The sequence below is a fragment of the Corticium candelabrum genome, chromosome 12, assembly GCF_963422355.1.
Source record: "Corticium candelabrum chromosome 12, ooCorCand1.1, whole genome shotgun sequence".
Taxonomy (NCBI): domain Eukaryota; kingdom Metazoa; phylum Porifera; class Homoscleromorpha; order Homosclerophorida; family Plakinidae; genus Corticium; species Corticium candelabrum.
The window spans coordinates 3,170,949-3,193,089 of NC_085096.1; the positions used below are offsets into that span (position 1 = coordinate 3,170,949).

Here is a 22,141-nt window from a genome sequence, read left to right on the forward strand (position 1 = left end):
TTTGACACCATAAATTTATTACTAGATACGACTGATGACATTATTCATTTCCGAAATTGAAAATGTAAAAGTTGTAATACATTTCTCAGCCAGTGTCATAATCATTCTTCCACTTATAGATATTTACAAGGCTACTGCAGTGTAAAATCAAAAATTGTATTGTTGTGCTAAATTAAAAGATCTACATATGCGTACTTAGATTTTTAGCACGTGGTTTGAAATAATGAGAGTAGTCAAAAGCTACTTCAGCAATACTATTTTCGGAATGGGGCAGTTTTAGCACATTGACGTCAGTGGAGGCAGAGTAAAACCAGCGTAACTAATTAGTATGGCGAATGGTTCAGAAACGGTACGTTGGAGCGATCTTGTTACGCGTAGAGATTTGGAAAGCGATTCAGAGGATTCGTAATCGTCGGATTCTTCGTTGAGCGAAGTGCTGGAGCACGCGGGAGAGCAATCTCTCAGTCCGTCGACCTCGTCACCTGAAGACGCAACAGAAGACTTTGGATCTGTGGAACCGTATATGATAATCGACAGGTTCCCAATGTTTAAGAGCTTGACTTCGCTAGGCAATCACGTGCGGGAACTCCCACTGGTTATTTAATAGCAAAATTGCGTGTACGCTACATATATCTAGCTACTCCATTGTGTAACTTTGTGCCTAAACTACTAGTAGAATGGAATCACATAATAGGTCTTTGTTTGGGACAGCGAGATCTCGTTTATCCGAAGAGAAGCTCAGCAAAGACAACTAGATGTACACTTCGTCGTTTAGAGCTACGCCCCCCCGCAAACTTGATAGCATGGTCTACGCAATCAAATTGTAAGGTTGGACTAAACTACAGGCAAAGCTGGATATTAGAGCGTAGTCACAGTTACTAATAGAGAAAACGTACAGAAGCGATCTTGCAATCTCGTTGTTGAAGCGTAGTTCGGGTGGCGCTGTAAGGGTACGCGAGGTTATACGGGGAGTCGGTGTTGAGTTGGATTTGAGCACGAACATGTCTAACAGTACTTCTACAGTTACAGCGCGCAAACCAATTCGTCATCTTTCCTCAGATTGAAGGCACTAAATAGGTTACCTTTTACACAAGACCAGGTTTGAACATGCGAGCGCTACATATCAGTGTGAAAACAGAGCGCATACGATGGTCACGTGGTGAGCAATAATTAGGTCACGTGATAAGTGCAAGCGCACAAATGCAGTGCAGTTGGTCCCTTCAGCCTTGCATGCGCCCGTTTCATAACCTACGGGCACATTTTCTTAACGTCTCGTGAGTGTCTTCTAGCAATTTGATGGTAGCGAGGCTTCTAGAGTTAGCGCGCGTTAACGGAATGCTTCTCACGTGACCATTGTATGCGCTCGGTTTTTAGGTTACTTACTGCTAATATCTAGCGTTCTCATATCCAGCTTTGCCTGTAGTTCAGACCAACTTTTCTATCTTGATTGCGTAGCTATGCAATCAAGTTTGCGTGGCTGTAGCGATAAACGACGGAGTGTTCCTCTGTCTTAATGTAAGTCGCAGCTATTTAAAATTGTTGCTTTGATAGTGACATTACACGTATACAAGAGTGCTAGATCTGTTGATATCACTACTTTTCGATGACTTCAAATTTTTGAGCGACGGCTGTGCGCTCGAAGCGACGACTCACGTTAGGGACTGTCGCGTTCTTCTCCACATTATCACCGTTGATGAAACGATTGAGGAGCAAATTGCCGAAAAGAGAAGCATTTCCGTTGCAAAGTGGTGTGCTACAGGAGATCGTTTGACGGCAGTCTCTCTCCCCGTTCATTGTAACGCAGTCCCGTTTTTCTTGGCAATGACTTCGCACAAAGTCTCTCGTAAAATACGCGATACCTACTCATGATCACTTCTTCCGTATTTTCTACAAAAGCAAAAATCCGGTCAGTCGCACGTCGTTCCATTAGTATATACCCTTAGCCGGTGGCCCCGATTCCAAAGTAGTTGCAGCATGCGACGAGCCGTGTACGCCAAGAACTCATTTGTTTGACTTGTGATTTTGCTTTCAATCCGCAACGAGAATCATGTGAAAAAAGCTCTAATTCCATCTTGAAGATGAGAAGAACGATATTTTCCTCAGCTGCTCCGCAAGCACTGTAGCGGGACTGACAAAAATCAGAAAGAAAATGGCTGTCATATATCTAAGCTCAGACTCAGTCTGAAGTGACAGAGCTTCATAGGCGCTGTACTGAACGCATGGTAAAAGGATCTTGTTATGAAACCTAGAGGATTCTACATTCCGTTCTGTAGAAATATTTTTAAAATTCGAGTGCGCATGTAATTTCCTCTGGCTAACTGCATCCATGCATTTCGCCATTTAGATATACACAGGTCATCTATGTAGAGTTCTCGCACAGACATGTCAGCAAATCGAAATCAGCAAAACTCAAGGGTCAGCTGCATGATATCTAGCGGCAGTATGTATGGGGAAGCAATTAACGGCCGGATGTACATTGGGTACGCGGGAATTAATGGATCGCATCGTTAGCGATTTAGTATAGATTAACGAATTAAGAATAAATTAATGGATCGCATCGTTAGCGGTTTATAGATGAAAGTTAAAATTTCTGCCAGCATTTACTTTGCATTTTATTTAATAATTAAAAAATAAATAAGGAGCCTACTGTCTAAGTTGTAGGATAACCAGCTACTAAATGACTGCTATACTTTTATTTCAGACTGGACCTTTGTTATTTGCCTAATTATGGACAGGTGCAGCTATCTCTATAAATATTTATATTTAAAAACAATACAATTAACTCTATACTCGTGTATTGTAACCACAATTTCGGCGAACACATATTTTTGCATATTTATATAGATGCTCGCACTAAAATTTTTAATTAAACTGATTGTGCGAGGTAATTCTTGCAAAAATGAAATAGTACTGAACATTACCCAAAACACCATCAACTCAACATTTTTAGTGTATTTTAAATTTTGCCAATATACTAAAAGTCCATTGCAACAGTTCACAATGATCAACAAAGTTATCAGAAAGCCAATTAGACACACACGCACACACACACACACACACACACACACACACACACACACACACACACACACACACACACACACACACACACACGCTCACTCCCAGCTATTGCGTAAGACACCAATTTAATTCTCGGACATGTTCCGTTCGGCAACCAAAAAAGAGTGAGAACCGCACCTTTTTTCGTTTCTGAATCTCGACACCAAATCGCCTATTTGGTTCTGTGACCAAATACGTACACACCTCACCTAGTTCCTTTCTCTCTCGATAGAATGTAAGTTCCGATTAATGTCAAAGTTGTTGAAAAAATTTAAATAAAATTATTTTAAGGTCACATCGCATTGTTAGTTTTCTAGCGAAAGCGTTAATCCATGAGATATCATGATTGATTTTTGTCTATTGGCAACGTTTCTTTCCATTGGAAATAATTTAATAATTCTCCCAGATAACTAGAATTGATATCAAATTTTATGAATAAATTCGAAAAATTATCTAACTCCCAACATATTATTAGTTTTATAAAGAAAACGTCTATTCAATGAAATATAAATATTTCCATCTGTTGCCAATATTTTATAGTATTGGCAATAAATTGAAACCTTTCCTATTAGTCAGCTTAGCCTGGAATACCCATGTTACTTTCCTACTTGATTTCCGATTGATATCAAACTTAGTGGACAAATCCAAATACATTATTTATCTCACATCACATTGTTCGAATTTACACTGCGATAATTAACACATATAGCCTTGTTACAAATATTCTACGTAAACCTAAGAAAATAACCATTATCTGAGGAATGGCTTGCGTCAGACCTATATACGTTGTGCACGCGTGGGGACAGCATACTACTCAGATCTAGAGAAGACAGATAGTGTTGTCAAAACCTAGAAGAAGTGGTGGCACAAAGACAGCAACACTGTTAGGTAATACATAGTGCATTCCTTTGGAAAACTTATTCGATTACAAACGATATGCTCGCAACTAGAGTACTTGTCGTGGATAGGCGATCAGCTATGCATGTTCTCCCACTTGTTTCCTAGCAACTCTCAAGTCATTACAATCCACAACTAATTGCTAGATTCAGCTATCTAGGGTGTCTACTCTAGAGTTGTCGACACAGCAGCTCTGCTTTGTTTGATTCAGTGAGATTTTGCTTTCCAGAAGACCTAGAGAAGTTCAGCAAAGACGAAGGTAAGTCGATGGGCGTTTCCAATAGGGCACTCAAACGACAAAGAAAAGCCACAACCTACAGACTGTGCATGTGTGTTTGCGACGCAACTGTGAAAAACAGCTACGGAAAATGAACAATGCTCATTTTTAAGATGTGCTGGAATCTAGAGTAACTACCGTAGCAGTGAGATAGCACGCGAGTCACAACGCAACCTCTAGACAAAACAGAAAGCAGTAAACAGAGAACGGAGAAGACTACATCTACATAATGCCCAGTCTATATGTACGTTTTGATTTCATATGATATCAGTGGCGGATTTCTTTGGCTCTTTGGGGCACGCCCCCTTTCAGAGGAGCCAATTTTGCAAGCACGTTCTTGCGATCTCAATCGAGTTGGTGCATCTGCAGAACAATTGTTACACTGTAGCTGTCCTCTAAAAGCTACTGTAGACTTTTCAAATTTGAATTTATAAGTACCGTAGCATGATACCCGAACGAGCGTCATAGGGTGTGGTTATTCAACCTGATCCGGGAGTTGTGCGCTAGATTCTTTTGTGTTGACAGCGTCACATGTGACATAAGTGATGCGTCAGTGCATGATCATGTAGCTTGAAAAACCTGTGCCCACTTCAAGAAAATTCTGGATCTGCCACTCGTTCCTATTCCCTGGCTTTATAGATTGACGACAAGGTTATATAATTAATTCATAACTTGTTTCTTTTTATATACGGAACTGGGGTATCTTGTTTATCATATGGATATACTACTGGAAAAATTCAAGCTCTTAGCAGTGCTGCGCTATCGAATTACACCAAGATCGCCCTGAATGGTCCAAAAACAAGAGAGTTATTGCCAATTTCGTACGTCTAAATTAGGTGAGAGCAAACAGAGGGTAGATACCGTATCAGAAGTCCGTCTAATACGCCAAGCCTTTAGTGAAATTAGGCTTCAGCGTTTTGCTACAGTATACCGTATCAAGACAACCGCTATATAACAAACTCATGACATTGTCACGTTTAGTAACGTGATGCTTGCCACGTTTGTTTTTGCAGACAAAATGGCCTTCAATTTTGTCAAGATCTTTGTTTGTATGTCTCTCTACTCTGCAGCAAGTGGTATTAAACAGGATCCACCTTTGACTACATACGGGTGGGCATACGAACAAACTACGTCTACACCATCTATCAAGGAATGGCAGAAGGTGAGAAATGTTATGATAAAAATTAAGTATACGCTGATGGCCACCGCGCTGTCTACACCATTTGCTAAAGTCAGTTATGCGGGCATGGGAGGAATAATAGTCTGAATAGATTTCTAGAGTCTGTCAATATACTTTCTTTCAAAGTGTTTATAGCAAGATTTCATCACAAGAATCGTTAATTGTACTAAAGGTTCTTGACTCTATAAATACGTTATTTATTATTTGCAGAATAATAGAACTCGTGGTGATTGTTCTCGACAACATATAGAGCGCAACCTCGTTCCTCGGACACCATCATATTCCGGACGCGAGTTCTAAGTTTTTGAACAGAGTCTTCACAACATCATTAATGTAGGCATCCAAGTTGTAATTGAGCACAACAGAGAGAGCATTGTACCTCTTCTCTGATTAGAGTGAGATTGAAAACTGCGCAGAGCCTTGCATACCCCGTTCATCGGACAAACACATCGTTCACTGAACAGTAGCGTTAATTTAAATTGCACGCACTCATCCTTCGGCCTAGTTACTTATATATCGCTAATCAATAACTACTTACCTACAAATTTTGTTGCTATCCTGCATATTAGCCAAGACCTGTATAAGTTATAGTCAGTCAAACGTCTGTGGTAACGGCTCCAATCATCGGACACCCAATTTCTTGTCTTTCCTACCTTCTGAGTAACAGCTCTAGGTTTCCAATGACTGCACTTGACTAAATTCAGTAATCTCAAACGCCGCAGAACGTAGAACGCTCGCCTAGAGTGCTTGACGGCAATTCTGAGTTATTTCTTCTACAACCACGTTCCACTAGGATGTATAAAACCTGTCGCTTGAACGAACAAGCCGTTCAACAAAGAAGACGACAACGGAAACCGCTGATACGGCACAATTGAAATTCTGTTTTACCCTTTGCAAAGAATTTCATCTTATTGTCTGATCGCCTCGTCTCATTGTCTCATCGCCTCATCTCATTGTCTAATTTTGATACAAATGGCACGCCATAGTAATCTATAATTTAACTTTACCTAGGAGAAGCATGGGTGATGGTTCCAGCTGCTCTGTCTGTCTGATAGTAAACAAAGTTTCTGCGTTCGGTACAGCTGATTGTCCCAACATCAAGTTTGTGCAGTTGTACTGCAAGACACTCAGGAGTTTAAATGCGTACACTGGGAAGAGTAGACATTACGGGAGGGCTAGTACCTGCCAACAAAGTGAGCTTGTCGGGAAAGAATATTCAGCAATTTCCGTTAAATAACCGTTGCTGAGTCATGACAGTGGCGAAGGAAGATGTTCACGAGCGTGGAGCTGTATCGTGCATGTCATTGTGAGTAAGAAAAATTTACATCACTTGCTAGACCGTAAACAGATTTGGAAAAGTTACCGGCACATAAAATTTAAATTCCTACACTGAGCGAAGGGGCTTCAGTTCTAACCCTCCACTTCCTACACCGGTGCTCAAATAGATGTCAAACGAATTAGGGCGGTACGATATTTCCTTGCAAACTCTATCTCATGACATTATTACCTGCTGAATGCTGCTGCAAAAAAGGAACGACTGTCCGACAGAAGGAGCGGTACCTCGACTCAATGAGCATGCCCTATCTCTCCTGGAGAGTAGCAAACGGAGACAGTGGTGGTTATGCTGTGTTAGGTAGTCACCAATAAACCTATCTCAGGTGCGAAGTTACAGAATTAACTTGGTCTTTTATGGGGAGGTTGAGTGACCATCAACACTACTTCACAAAAGCAGGTTAGCAAGACAGGCAAAAGGCAATCTCAGAGCACTGCATGTAGCGACTTTGTCCGAATAAGAAAATGTGAGAAAACGACTTTCTGCAACTAACATTAATTCTACAGTTTCGGATGAGTCTGATGAGCAAAGGTATTCTCCAGTAAAAGAAGAGGAAACTTGCACTCGATACACAAAGGCTTGGCGAGACAAGAAATGTCCACTGTAGTGCCAGAGCAGGCCGAAGGTGCATTCAATTGTTTACTTTTACTTTGTCGTTAAGAAGTTCTCAGCATGAATTATTGATTTTTCTTTGCAGTTGCATGGGACGTCGGTGAATTAGTTGAAGGTGAGGTGAATTTGACTGATCTCACCAGTCATAACAAGTTCTGTTACTTCAAAAACCATGACTTGGTAAGATCGGAAGACATGGTAAGACTGGATGTTACCAAAGAAAAGAACAGAAGGACGAAAACACAATCCCTTCAGAAGTCTTGGCTAGACACATACAGATGGCTTGTTTATAGTCGAAACGCAAGCTGAGGTCTCTGCTGCAAGTTTTGTATTCTTTTTTCTACCTTCAAGTGAGGCTGTTGTTGGTTGTCTGGTTACAAAAGACATTTTTATAGCTACAAAGACAGTGGTGTTCATGCTGTCAACTCACATCAAATGTCAATACCACCGAGAGGCCGCTATGATAGCAGACGCTTTCGCTTCCATATATAGTGATCCAAAAAAAAGATGTCGGGCATCAAATATCACAGCAGGTTAGAGAACTCTATCAAAGGAATCTTCGCATTCTCCGTCCAATCGTGAAAGCTGTACGTTATTGCGGGAGACCAAATATTGCTCTTAGAGGACACCGCGATGACGCATTTTCTGATGCTGTGAATAACGGTAATTTCATTGAGCTGGTTCCTCATTTGGCTCAATTTGATGAGTCTCTGCGTGATCATCTAAAAATGGAAAAACGCAATGTTCAGTACACGTCCAAAGCAGTAAAAAGTCAATTGATCACGGTCATCGGCAGCATGATTCGTGATAGAGTCACAGAGCATAGATCTCAAGAAGAGAGAAGATTTCATTTTCTATTATTGCAGATAAAGTGAATGAGAAACACTCAAATCAAGAGATGGTATCTGTCTGCATTCAATTTGTGTCATGGGAAAGAGGCAACTGTTTATAAGAGAAGATTACTTTGATTTCTGCTTTGTCACAAGAACAACTGGCAGGCGATCGCACAAGCAATACGTTCAGAGTATGTTCATTACATTCAAGAATCTATAAGCACTACGGCTTTTGGGAATAATTACACTTAATCAAGTTTACGTCAGGAACACAACAAGCTTTTAGATAATTAATAATAACTGAAGATGTGTTTTCACTGTCGTTTCTACAACTATAAGCCGTCTGTGAAATTACGATTAACTTGTCGTCAAGCATTACAAATTTAGACCCATTTTGTTTTCATTTTTGTTTACTCGCTTTCTAGCGCGTTGCCTAGTGATCTACACAAACATTTTAAAGCCATACAAACCAATTTTCGTTTCACGTAACTACAGACTTTGTAAAATTTCTAAAATTGTCTGTTATTTTTCAAGTAAATAGATTTGTTACATCCGATATCTAAATGTAGCCCTTGGTTACCAATGTTAAGTCCCGTATAATTGCAATAATAAAGAAGCGATCCATGGTTTGCACGGGCCACTACAATCAATGAATGGTGCAATCTGCCTTTTGCGAACAACATATACACATGAATATCCATGAACAATGAACACTGTAACACCAACCGAATAAGATTATGTTAAGCGTTTTTTAATTAAGATTACTACTCGGTCATGACCAGTCTCTTGGCTTTAGAAGATCCCGTTTCTGATCGCTAATAGCTGAGACTAGTAAATGACGCTATATTTGTGTTCTATAACTATATATATATATATATATATATATATATATATATTTTACTTTTACATTTAAACAGAACTAACTACCAAATTCTACACTACGCTACGGTGGGTATATCCCAACTATCAATGTCCTGTACTTCAAGTTGAATTCTTCTGAACAACATCCTTGCATTGTATTTCCACAACTGTACCGAAAGTTGTTGCGTCAAATTCTGGAAAGCTTGATGGAATCGAATTCCGCTGACAGCTGAAGTTTTAGATGCAATAGCTTTTAACGTTTTCATGCTGAACGGAGACCAGAAACCCAATGTTTCCAATACCAAGGGGTAAAAAAGACCACCTGTTGCCAGAACGTTTGCTTCGTGACGTGTGTCCTTCTGTTCTTCACCTGCTTCAGCTGCTGCCCCAGCCCTTACTGCTGCTTTTGTCACGTACAATGGCTGCAATGAGTTTCTGACTGTTATGTCGAAATAAGCTGGTTTGCCCTCTAAAAAGTCAGGATGAAAAACATCACCTGGACGACTTTCGTCACTACCACTGCATCTCACTTCCTTTACCACGTCTTTATTCTCAACTAATAACGCCTGGAAAATGACTTCTGCCAATGCGTTGTGTCTTCTGGTGCGTTCTGGACCTGTACCACAGCTGATGAGGTGATCTCCAAAAGGATCGATGTGTTGACGACAAGTGCACAGGATCGAAGTTGGAGGAGAGGGAAACATCTTAATCCCTAACCAGAGCCGTATAGAAATGACAAACTCATGAGAAAGCATGGAAAGGCCGAGATTAGGGTTTGGTATTGCCCTCAACCACGCTCCCGCATGGGGTGTACTGATGGAATTTAAACGAGCTCTGTCTCTCAAGCTGGCATTGTTCAATAAACAATTGAATAAATCAGCATCGAGTTTTGATTGAATTTGTCGTTGAGTCGAGTTGTTGAAATCTAGAAGCAAATGACTGTGTTCGTTTTTCAGAAAGGAACAACTCTGAAGATAACTTTCAGATTCTTCCAATAGCGGTGAAGTCGGAACGTGTACGTTTGTTGAGGCCAGAGAATTACAAGCTTTCCTAAGGAAATCTTGGACTAACAATTTTGTGGAATTACAACTCCCCACGTATGCAGCTGGTGCAGACTTGACTGCTTCTCTCAAACCGAGACCCCCAAGTCGTACAGGTAGTGTAGCCTGCAACCATGCTGTGTCTGTAATGGAGGATCGACAGATGATTTCCAAAGATCGACGTAAGCCGACATCGAAACGGCGTAATTGGTCTGTCAACAAAGCAGGAGTCACAGTACGTAACAAATGATTGATTTTACAGATACTCTGACAGCTCCGTAGCAAATGCAATTCAACTTGTGGATCCTCAAGGTTACTCAGAAGCGTTTGAGACTCCAAGACTTTATCAACACGTTTGGATATAGATGATCTGAAAAAGTCTAAAGAGCCATGGACTGGTGATCCTAGCAACTCAACCCCTTCTGACAAACGTCTGACTTGACTGGGAAACAAGGGAAAAGCTTGGTCTCCAGACGGCCAGTATAGTTCACATTTATTTAAGTTGACATGTAAGCCATAACTGGGACCCTTTTCCGAAACACTTTGTAATAAAGAAGATACAGACTCTCTCGAGCCGAAAAATGTCCCATCATCCAAATACCAAATTTGAAGGTGTAGGTTCGAAATAGCGCCAATAGAATCCAATAATTCCAGAATCACAAGTGAGAACAGAAGAGGGCTCAAGGGATCTCCCTGTTGGACACCAGCTGTAGATAAGATTTGATGCCTACCGTAACGCATCTCACTAGGCACGTGGTAGGACCACTGAGCCCATGCAAATAATTCTGGAAATTCTCTCCGCAAACGTGAAAGAAAGGCTGGTCTGGAGCACTCATTAAAAGCATTAGTCATGTCAATTTTCAAGCAACAGAAGTCTTCTTTATCCCAGTTAGCATCAAGAAACGATTGTGTGGTGTGAATAGCTGATTCCATACCACTTCTAATACCCACTCCTACTTGGCCAGTTGGCAAAAAGACGTCTGGAAGGCGGTCTTTCACAGAAGCACAACAGAGTTTACTTGCCAGGCGCCGGAGTACTTCTCCAACTGCAATTGGCCGAAAACCTCCTGATTTCTTTAAGAGGGCAGTCAGTGGTGCTCCAGACAACCAAGGTGCGATTCTTGGATCACACTTACCCGCCAAAAGCTTTGTCATGAATCTTGAAAGATTTGCAAGGCACAACTGAGCATCTGGGACATATGCTCCTTTCATAATATCTAAAAGATGTTGAGCCCGAAGCTGAGAAAAACCAGGACTGGAACCTCTGGGAAAACTTTCTAAGGCTGATAAAACTGCAAGAGAATCCACAACTAATGGAGGTGGAATATCATCGGACCATTCAGGTAAAGCATGTTCTGGGTGACGTGATTTAAGTTCATCTAGCACCATTGGGTCATCACGAGAAGCACAACCACAAGAGCCCAACACTTTCATAGCATCACCAAACCTACCCTCGCGTGCCAAATTCAGTGAACGACGAGCATTACTTTTGGCAATAGAGACTGATTGACGGGTTGACCGGGACTGACACTCCTGCCTGGCTGCTGTCCACAGTGCGACCAAGTTACCCTGCTGCCATTGACGCAGGCGAGATAACAACAGCTGCTTAATGACCAAACGCTTCTTTCTGCCTCCCCGAGGAGGAACGCGTAACACAGCTTTTGCAAACATGAACAGCCGAACAAAACCCCAAATACCATTTTCACAGGCACGTAAGAATTCACCAGAAAGAACTTCAGCAAGTAATGGACGAGTCGAACGTGGCACATGCTTAACTGTCTGAACACGTAATGAAGCAATTTCATTCATTACTGACGTGAATACTAAAGATTCATCTTGCGTGGGAGGAGACAACATAGAGGCAGCATGAACTCCCTCTAATACCAAATCCAAGTCAGCAGGACAAGAAGCCACACAAGAAGGGTCAGGCCTATTAGAAGCTGACAGGTGTGTGTCATGGTGGAGATCACTATGAGAATTCTCACAGGAGGAAGAAAGTGAATCTTGGTCTGATTGTCCATTCAGCCATAATGAAGAAACAGGGTCCTCCATCAAGCCACGACAGCGATTTCCTGATCCCAAAGAACGTCTGCAACACTGAAATCTCTTTGAATAGGCAAATCCACAATCACAGCAAAGACGACGATTATGACCCTGAAGAAAAGCTCTGCTTGGAAATAAATGGCGACTAATATGACTAGCATTTATATGTTGCCACAGGGACCCAATGTCTCTGAAGGAAGAAGCACAAAGTGGACACTGTGGCAAAACACCACTGCTTGACGCAGCTTGGGAGGATAGAGTACACAAATCCTCTAAAACACTCACATCATCGGAAGTACCAGAAGAGCAGTCTCGAACTGTGCTGAGGTCGACTGTAGAATGGACGTCCTCTTCAGGACGTGTGGGAGGACCCGGATGTGGGTGAACGTCACCACAACGTAGTATCAAAATGGCGGCCAGTGTGAGACAGAAGCAACAGCTGAAAAGACATCTCACACGTTTAGGAGCGGTATGAGCATTCACGTTCCTATTCCTGCTGGTTGTGTGGCCGAGCTGTACTTTCTCAGACACTGAAGTGGATAGGAGATGAGCAATAGGAGCGAAACATCCAATTCGACAACGGTAGACCTCCAGGGACACACCCATGAAAATACCCGATGGAGAGTACGTTGTATCAAGTAAACTGAAAACGAAACGTGCGTCTCTGAAGACAAACCGTCGACTACAATACGAGCGCTAGAAACAGCACCTCACAGCCATTTCGACTAGTTGATCATCATCTATAATTTTAGTTTGACCTCTTCTTCGTTGTATTTGCTAATCTGTCTGTCAGCTAGTTTGTCTGTCTATCTCTTTGTTTGTCTGTCTGTCTCATGGATTAGATTTCCGGTTTACTTTTGTTTCTTTGTAGTAGTAACTGGTAGTCTAGGTTGTTCCAATTTTCGAAAAGTGGCTTCTCGCCAGCTGCTCATTGCCGGTAACTTTCGTTGTTAGTTGCGCCGATTAAATAAGTAATGTATTTCAGTATGAATGCAAGCAAACTTAACTTGCGCTAGATTGCTCGCTGTGCAACGCATAGGCGCGTCCGTTATAAGCACGTGATCACGGCCACGTGCCCTTGGCTGCATGCGTGTACACAACTAGGACCGCACCTCCATATGGTAACGCACGCTAAATGACCACGCCTTCTAACTTGCCCTAGGCCGCAACACTTTTCAGTTGCTTCATACGTTACTATTTTGAGTATAGAAGTTTCTGCACCAAATCTTTTTGTTGTGTTGGTCGGGGCTACAGGTACGCCTATACGCTTGTTGCGGCTATGTATAAGAATAAACCACTGACTTGTCAGTCCTTGTCTGTCTGTCTGTCTGCCTGTCTGTCTCTCTGTCTGTCAGTCAGTCAGTCTGTCTGTCTGTCTGTCTGTCTGTCTGTCTGTTTGTAATCTGTCTGTCTGTCTGTCTGTATGTAATCTGTCTGTCTGTCTGTCTGTCTGTCAGTCTGACTGTTTGTCTGTGTTTCTGTCTGTCTGTGTTTCTGTCTGTCTGTCTGTCTGTCTTGTCTGTCTGTCTGTCTGTCTGTCTTCCTGTCTGCCTTTATGTCTATCAGTCTGTCTGTCTGTATGTCTTTCTGTCTTGTATATCCGTCTGTCTGTCTGTCTCTCTGTCCGTATGTCTGTCTTAATAATATATATATATATATATATATATATATATATATATATATATATATATATATATATATATATACATATATTCACAAATTGAACTAATACATAGGAATAAGCTAACGGAAAATTTAGTGAGAAACGGACTGTCATACACTACAAATCTGTCTGTCTGCCTTGTCTGTCAGTCGGTCGGTCTGTTTGCTTGACCGTTTGCCTTTCTGCAGTGTGTCTGCATGTATGTTTCTAAGAATGTTAAAGCTCAGCTTGCCACAATTACAGAACGAAAAGCCTTGGTCTTGCAGGCTCATTTGATAACAGCAAAGTCGTATTTGTTGTCTGTTATAATAATGTCTAATTGACGTTTTTGAGTAGTAGAGTACTTCTGTTGTCTCTTTACAGTCTTCAAACGGTTTTTTGATAAAATATTATGTATATTATTTTTAATTGGCACAAACTAATTAGGAGGTTTATTTTTCATTAATATTGGTTACGCATTTTTCTAGGAAAAAAGTGATCCTGTTTTACCTTTCATATTTTCAACTACAGAAGCATATGAACGTAGACTATTCTATCCCTATCTACATCGCCCAAGAATAAAAGGAGACAAGGTAGATGATTGTTGTATCTGCTTGGAATGTGCGATAATATATCATACAATGACCTCAGCTCAAACACACACACACACACACACACACACACACACACACACACACACACACACACACACACATGCACGCATGCATGCACATCCACGCACACATACACGCACGCATGCACGCACGGACGCACACGCATTTGCGCTCGCACACAGACTTAAAACATAGTCGCTTACTAGGAATGCGGATAAGCCATGGTGTTCTAATTTCAGTGTTTCCGACTGTCTGAACAGTATTAGACCAGAATTAATATCAGTAGCGCTTGAACGACCGTTCAATTTGAAATCCGGTGCTACCACCGGTCAAATTTTAGACACGAAGTGCAGGTTTCTACTGCTGGGTGTCCAAATGTGTTACTAACGATTTAACGATTCCACCAAAGGTACAGTATATAGACTGTGTCCTGCGTCAAAATTTTAGAACTCTGTTAGTGAGGGCTAATCTTTTGTATTCTTCTTTACCGTAAGAACAACCAAACAAGATTTCCAGCACAAGAAAGCAAAAATTTCAATATAATTTTCAATAACACTGTGTTACGTTTTGGCCAATTATGGGGCAAGCATGTGGTATACAGTTCACCCCGAGTATCCGGACTAAGAAGACAAGTTAGATAATCGAGTATTGGGATAATCAAAAGTTGATAAATATCAACTATTTCCCTCCACTGTACGGAACCACACTCTGTTTCCTCACTTGCTGTACATTCATGTCAATAGAAGAGCTATCAACAGCTGTCTATGTATTAAATTGTTACGAGTAGTAATGTCGGTAGTCGAATGATACCCGCAAAATTACGGTTTTTCTACCATCTTGTTTCCTAAAAGAACCCATTTTCTCTTTCATCACTGTTCATACATGAAAAGTAGTTGATCTCAGGGCTACCTAAATTAACTCCTCTCCTTTTCCTCCCGTCTCTGTGCTGCACCTCCCTAGGTCCCGAAACGGTGGAAGATTATGAGTGTAATCTATAATAATTTGGTCTCACATCCGGAAGACTATGATCACACCCTTTTGTATATATCCTTATAGTATATACCTACAGAATTGCGTGAAATGCTCGAGGAAAATTTCACCCTAATAGCCAAATAACGTCTATAGTATATAACACAGAATTGCGTGGGGAGCTTTACAGAGGAAAAATATACCCCTTTCAGACTAATAGCCTATATAATATGTACTCAAAAATATTGTGTGCATATGCGTGCCATGAGTCATCGATTCAATGCGAACGAGGGTATAACATCCAAACGGGTTGTTTTAACAACAAACAAAGTCCTGCTACAGCAGTCGAAGAACATCGGACTCAAGGGCTACTCTCGCCAACCAAAATGCAGAGCTTGTGGAGGTCCTCTCCAAAGCCCTAACCCCAGAGATGGAGTAAAGGCTACAACGTGCCACACAAACTGAGCGCTATCCAGCTCTCCGTGGTGTCGTGGTCAATCCAGAACAACATATTTTGGAGGTGCAAAAACTTCGTGAAGAAGCTGATGCCTCCATGCGAGACAGGAAGGTTGTGAAAGAGCTAAAGAACCCCCAGTATCGATTAGCTTCTCTAGATAGGCTCAAAAGAAGCATGCGTCAAACCCTGGCCACACTTATCGTGAAGGCAGGAGCCGTCATACTTGAGAAGCAGTACAATGGACAGGGAAGGACGATCAAGGGATGTGCGATGTTAACATTCACATTCTGTCGTGAGGTAGGAGGTACCCTTACCGACAGGATGATGGAGAAGGTGGCAGACCGCGTACAAACGTAATTCTACCTTACGTATCTCTACACATACAAGCTCAGAAAGATCGAGACAGGGAAAATGAAGGATTTCCACACATGCCTACCAGGCAGCCCAAGATTGGTTAGGTTGCCAAAAGCTCGAGCCTTGATAATCAAGCAAGAAGAGATTCGCCCCAAAACCAAGTGGGTTGTTGCGCGCGAATGAAAAGTTAGCACGCAGTAAAAGAGTCTCCAATTGCACCTTAGAGAATCGCGCGGCGGCCTGACACTCGAGAGAGACAGTGAGAACACAATATACTCGTCATTACGTTAAAGAGCAGCTTAAAACTGCAGCGCACCTATTCGCCTCTACGCATCTCACAAAGACTGACTCAACGCCGTCTGATGACTACGTTTTATATACTACCGGTAAATCGAAATCCAGTCATTACGTATTGACTCGTTTCGCCAAACGCCGGTATAGCTCCTCCCCTGACCATATTTGTAACACAACCATTAATAGCACGTGGATTGTGAAATACGTCCCCGCCAGATCATTACCAGTTTCTTCCAACTCAAAATTCATAGTGCTCAGGTAACTCGAAGGAGGGAGTCCGCTCCTCTATTCTCGCTTCTCTTGATAGCTTCTATGCGGAACGAGTAGTCTGGCAAATACATTGCCCATCTTATAATGCGTGGGTTTATAAACTCTTCCTTCTGCAAGTAGGCGAGCGGCTGATGATCGGTCTGCAAGACGAACTCTCTTCCATATATATATATATATATATATATATATATATATATATATACCATATATATAGATGGTAAACTGTCGAACACCCCATACAGTAGCCCAGCACTCCTTCTCGATTGCCGAGAACCTTCTCTCTCGTGGTGATAACGTTTTGCTGGCGACAGCGATGGGAAGAGGTCGTCCTCCATGCTCTTGCAACAGAATAGCTCCAATTCCCGTGTCTGACCCGTCGGTTCACAACATAAATTGGTTCGTGTGGTTCGGTAGATGTATTATTGGTATTTCGGTAACAGCTCTTTTCAGTGTTTCATATGCTCTCACCTGCGCTTCTCCCCATGACAGCTTATTCGGTTGAAACTTTCTCAGTAAGTACGTAAGAGGCACCGCAATTGCAGCCTAATTTGGTATTTGATTCCAATAAAACCCTGTAAGCCCAAGGAAGGACCTCAGTCATCGCTTACTATCCGTCATTTGCTCGTTGCGAACCTTGGACACTCCATCCCACAGAAGCGTCCAAACACTTTTCTCAGTACAGCTCCATGTAGAACCCATGTTTGAGTATGCACAAGTATATCATCTACGTAGATTTTTGCGTTTGGGCAATCGGCTAGTATCTTGTCCATGCACCGACACAATGTAGCTCCCGAGTTCTTCATGCCAAAGAGCATTCGTAGAAACTCGTAATGTCTGTCCTGAGTTAAAAACGCTGTCCTCTCGACGTCATCTTTTACAACGGAAATTTGCCAGTGTTCCCTTGGGAGGTCCAGACGCATAAAGTAGCGATCATCACTAAACTCTTGCCTAAGAGTTTCCATAGGTGTCATAGGAGCTGGGTCGGTTACTATGACTCTATTTAGCTTTCGGTAATCTACACATATTCGGTTGCTACCGTCATTCTTCTTTACCAACACTACTGAAAACGAGTATGGTGAGGTGAACTTTCGTATCACCCCATTTTCTTCATTTGTTCGATGTCCCTTCGCAATTTGTCTTTTAGAGTAAATAGCAAAGAGTAGGGTCTACAGGAAATCGACTCCGATGTCGTGAGCTTGATAGAATGGCTTCCAGACTGGTCATACCTGGCAGATCGCTGAATATATCTAGGAAATTTTGAATGATGGCCTTAGCTTCTGATTTCTTAGTAGGTGATAAGAACTGCCCAACACTTACATCTCTATACGTTTCTTCAGCGTACAGGTGCGCAGACACGGTAACTGCTCCTCTTCCGCATCGAACTAGTCACAATCATGTGTCTCAAGAACCGCAGCAGTGACCTTCTGGAACAATCCCTCGACATCATGGGCGAGAATGCTACTTGTTTGTTTCGGACGTTGAACAAATCCCTTGAGTAGATTGACGTGGTAGATCTTCACTTTGCAGCCCACATTAATCATGTAATCACACTCTCCTACGGGCGAAACTACGGAGTACGGCCCTCTCCATCTCATCAGTAACTTGTTACTCTCTTTCGGCAGCAATATCAGTACCTTGTCTCTCGCACAGAACGTCCGCCTCTTGGTGCTGCAATTATAGTATACCTTGTAACTTTGCTGGGCCTTTTTCAATTCCTCTCGCGCGATATTCAGTATTTCGTCAATCTTCTCTCTCAATTCGAATATATAATGGTTGCTGGTCTTTATTTTCGCTAGTGTGTTTTCCTTTGTCCACGAATGCCGGAGAATCCGCATCGGCCCGCGCACTGTCCAACCGAACAGGAGCTCAAAATGTTCGAACCCTATCGACTCTTACGGCACTTCTCTGTAGGCAAACAACAATGAGTTCACAAATCTGTCCCATTGCCTTGGTTGTTCGGCGCTCAATCGTTTCAGCATGTTCTTGACTGTCCCGTTGAACTTCTATACCAGGCCATTACAAGCAGGATGATACAGCAAGGTAGTCAACTGGTTGATGCTCAGTAACCGTGCAACTCCTTTCATGCAGTTCGACGTAAACTGTGTCTCCAGATCACTTAAAATTTTTTTGGGTACTCCTAGCCAACTGTATATGTTAACAAGCGCTTCAGCTACGGCGTCCGTGCTGATAGACATAAGAGGAACCGCCTCCGGATACCGTGTGGAATAATATACAAGAGTTAACATATACCGGTGACCTGCATCGCTAGGTGGTTGTATGGGGCCGACAATGTCAACAGCTACCCTCTTGAACGGCTGATCAATCAATTGGCATCCTGCCAAGGAGTTCTCTAGCGAATGTCCCATTTGACACTGTCTTCTGACATATCTCACATGAGCGACAGAACCTTAACACGTTACCTCTAACTCCGGGCCAATAAAAGATTCGTTGTGTCGTCCTTTGGCTCCAACGTGTTCCTCGTAACTGAATCGTGGGCTATTCGCATTACTTGATCTCTCAATTGTTTAGGTACAGTCACTTGTCGTATTTGTTTTCTTTGTCTACCTTGGGATGCGTATAAGCTCGGTACAGGACATTATACCTTTCTTGAAATACGACCTTTTGATATCTCTTGGTAATGAGATTGGTTTTGAACATATATTTTTGGATTGACATGCCTTCTCGTTGCAATCTTACGATCTCATCGCGATCTATGGCCTTTCATTGTTCTGGTGTCGACACCACCGGCGGGCGACTTACATCCCTCTGTTTGGCTTGTACCCTGGTGACAGCATTGGCCTCAGTCCCCCTTGTGTCAGGATCTTCTGCAGCTCGCGCGCCAGGGATGTTGTCATGATTGAGTCATATAATCCGTCCAGCAGACACAAGGCATTCACAGTACCGATATACTAAGGCGTATCCAGCGTTACCGCTGCCATGTGAACCCTCCGCACCGTGTTATCAGCCATCTGCATAAAACCCTGCTTATTGAGATATTGATTTGGTTCCACTGGTTGTTGCTTGACGACAACGCTGCTACATCCCGTGTCACGCAGGACACTACCAACCGCTTTTCTGAATAGACCACGAACGACTGGCATCTTCCCCATTGTCCGCATTTCCAGACCCTGAGCATGGACAGTAATGACGTAGGGCACACGCCGACCATTTGCTAACTCTAACCAACCATCACCTGCTTAACGTTGGAGTTTGGGCGACGTCTCTTCACATGAAGCGTCGGCTCCAATCGAACACGTAGGAAAGGTTTCTCTACCCAGCTTTTGACTTGACTCTTTTGACTGAAATTGTTCTGGCCTCCGAACGGCAGCACTTGATTTGACGACCGGCTTTGCAATACCCATCGGCGCGGACAGCCCTCAATCTTCGCGTGCTTCATGGCCAAGCTTGTTGCACCGAAAGCATCTTTTATACCCCGAAGCCTGCAGTCGACCGCGCGATGGCCCAACCGCTTGCATACCAGGCTACGAACATTGACTACCTGATGAAAGCTGGTAATAATCGTGTGGCCGCCTGACACTCGAGAGAGACAGTGAGAACACAATACACTTGTCTCTTCGTTAAAGAACAGCTTACAACTTCAACTCACCTATCCGCCTCTAAACATCTCACAAAGTCTAACTCAACGCCGTCTGATGAGTACGTTTAATATAATACTGGTAAATCGCAATCCTGTCATTACGTATTGACACAGTTCGCCAAACGCCGGTATAGTTCCTCCTCCTGACCATATTTGTATCACAACTATTAATAACAAGTGGATTGTGACATGGGTGCTCGTACGATTTACTGAAGTCCAGCTGACCGCTGTTATGGGCAAGAGATGCCATGGTAGGAACTGCACCTCTACCAGATTTGCTACGTCAGTGGAAGGGAATAGCTGCTCTCGAAACATTCAACGACAACGTATGCCTATTCCGATGCATATCCATACACCAAAGCACTCGAGTAGATAACAGTACCACCAAAGCTGAGAGTTAGCCATAACTTTCTACAATATCCACGTTCACAACATTAACAAGACCAATCTGTACAAGATAGCTGAAATCAAGAAACGATTAGAAATGGGTATATGTGATACGAGCCCACCCATTACGTCAAGGAATTCGCTGCCAGAAAGGACCCGTCTGGAGTTTGATTCGAAACCCCACCCAGTATCCCAATGTCATGACGATTGGTATGTTCGAGGAGCATGTCTTCTATGTAAAAGATATCAAGAAGGTCTCCAACCTATACCCATGTGGTTACATTGTTTCCAATCCTTCACCCAAGCATGTAGCCTTCAACGCCATGCCGATCGGTGCACTGAAGACATCACCTAAGTCAGTCAAGTGTCCAGGTGAACTGGTAGAAGCACCACATTCGTGTTACGAAAAGGCATTCTACCCAAGCTGCAACGCGAACAACGTCACCATCCGCTGCTAGAATACGGAAGCTAGCGGCGTGGCGTTCACATTCACTACGCAAAATGCGGATATGGTGGTGAGCGTCGGGTCAAGGGTGCTCCCGTCGATGGTATGGCCAATAAAACTGTATTTCAGTTTTACGGCTGTCACTGGAACGGATGTCCAAAACATGATCCTAACGCAAACAGCTTATACGAAGCCACTCTCGAGCGAGATCAAATTATCCTAAACGCCGGATTCTATTTCGTGGTCATGTGGGAGTGCGACTCATATAGACAAGCCACTGCGCCAAAAATATACAAACCAAGCCTATCCACTTACCATTGTGTACGAACTCGAAGCCTATCTCGACAAGAGAAAGGTCCACAATCTCCTTCACTTTCGAGTTCGAGCACACCCCATTTCGGTCTCCCTCTGTGAAACACTAAACCCCTCTACACACTTATACAATGCCGATCCCACCTAACTCGTTGCAGAATTTTCGACGAGTTGCGCAGACGAGGAGATCTGATACGCGAAGTCTTTTGTCAACGCTATTTTCGGGATGATCTCGAGTTTGTCTCCATCAAGCAAAAGAACCGGATCCAGGAGTGGTGCAAGGAAGTGCCAGTGCTGGGATTCAATTCGGGTATGTACGACATGAAGCTCAACAAAGAGCACTTTGTGAACAAGATCACCGACACTGCCAAGAAGATCAAGGTAACGAAGAAGGCCAACCAGACCATGTCTATACTAAACCCCCACTTCCGATTCCTGAAAGTCATGAACTATCTGGAACAAGGCACCAGCTACGGCAAATGGGTCAAAGCATATGGATGCAAATTGCAGAAGAGCTGGTTTCTATATGATTAATTGCTCAATTCCGACAAACTAGAACGCCCTGGTCTACACGACTAGCCCGCTTGCTATTCCAAACTAAAATTCAATACCCTCTTTTCTTTAAAGAATGGCAATCATGCAAACACACATTCCGAAGGCGAG

At 42.7% G+C, this 22,141-nt stretch overlaps 2 protein-coding genes across 2 annotated transcripts; both read right to left on the minus strand.

Moving 5' to 3' along the window:
• Positions 1-9,098: 9,098 nt before the first annotated feature.
• LOC134188093 (uncharacterized) lies at positions 9,099-10,038 on the minus strand. Its single transcript, XM_062656283.1, has one exon. The coding sequence runs from the start codon at positions 9,806-9,808 to the stop codon at positions 9,131-9,133; it is 678 nt and encodes a 225-aa protein (XP_062512267.1). The 5' UTR covers positions 9,809-10,038; the 3' UTR covers positions 9,099-9,130.
• A 53-nt stretch (positions 10,039-10,091) lies between these two features.
• Positions 10,092-12,806, minus strand: LOC134188234 (uncharacterized). The gene is made up of 2 exons (XM_062656431.1): positions 10,151-12,806; positions 10,092-10,103 (listed from the first exon to the last, which is right to left on the minus strand). The coding sequence occupies exons 1-2, from the start codon at positions 12,740-12,742 to the stop codon at positions 10,092-10,094; spliced, it is 2,604 nt and encodes an 867-aa protein (XP_062512415.1). The 5' UTR covers positions 12,743-12,806.
• Between the last annotated feature and the right edge of the window lie 9,335 nt (positions 12,807-22,141).

Coding starts and splice junctions, on each gene's coding strand:
- LOC134188093 (XM_062656283.1), bottom strand. CDS start 9,808: ATGCTTTCTCATGAGTTTGTCATTTCTATACGGCTCTGGTTAGGGATT.
- LOC134188234 (XM_062656431.1), bottom strand. CDS start 12,742: ATGGGTGTGTCCCTGGAGGTCTACCGTTGTCGAATTGGATGTTTCGCT.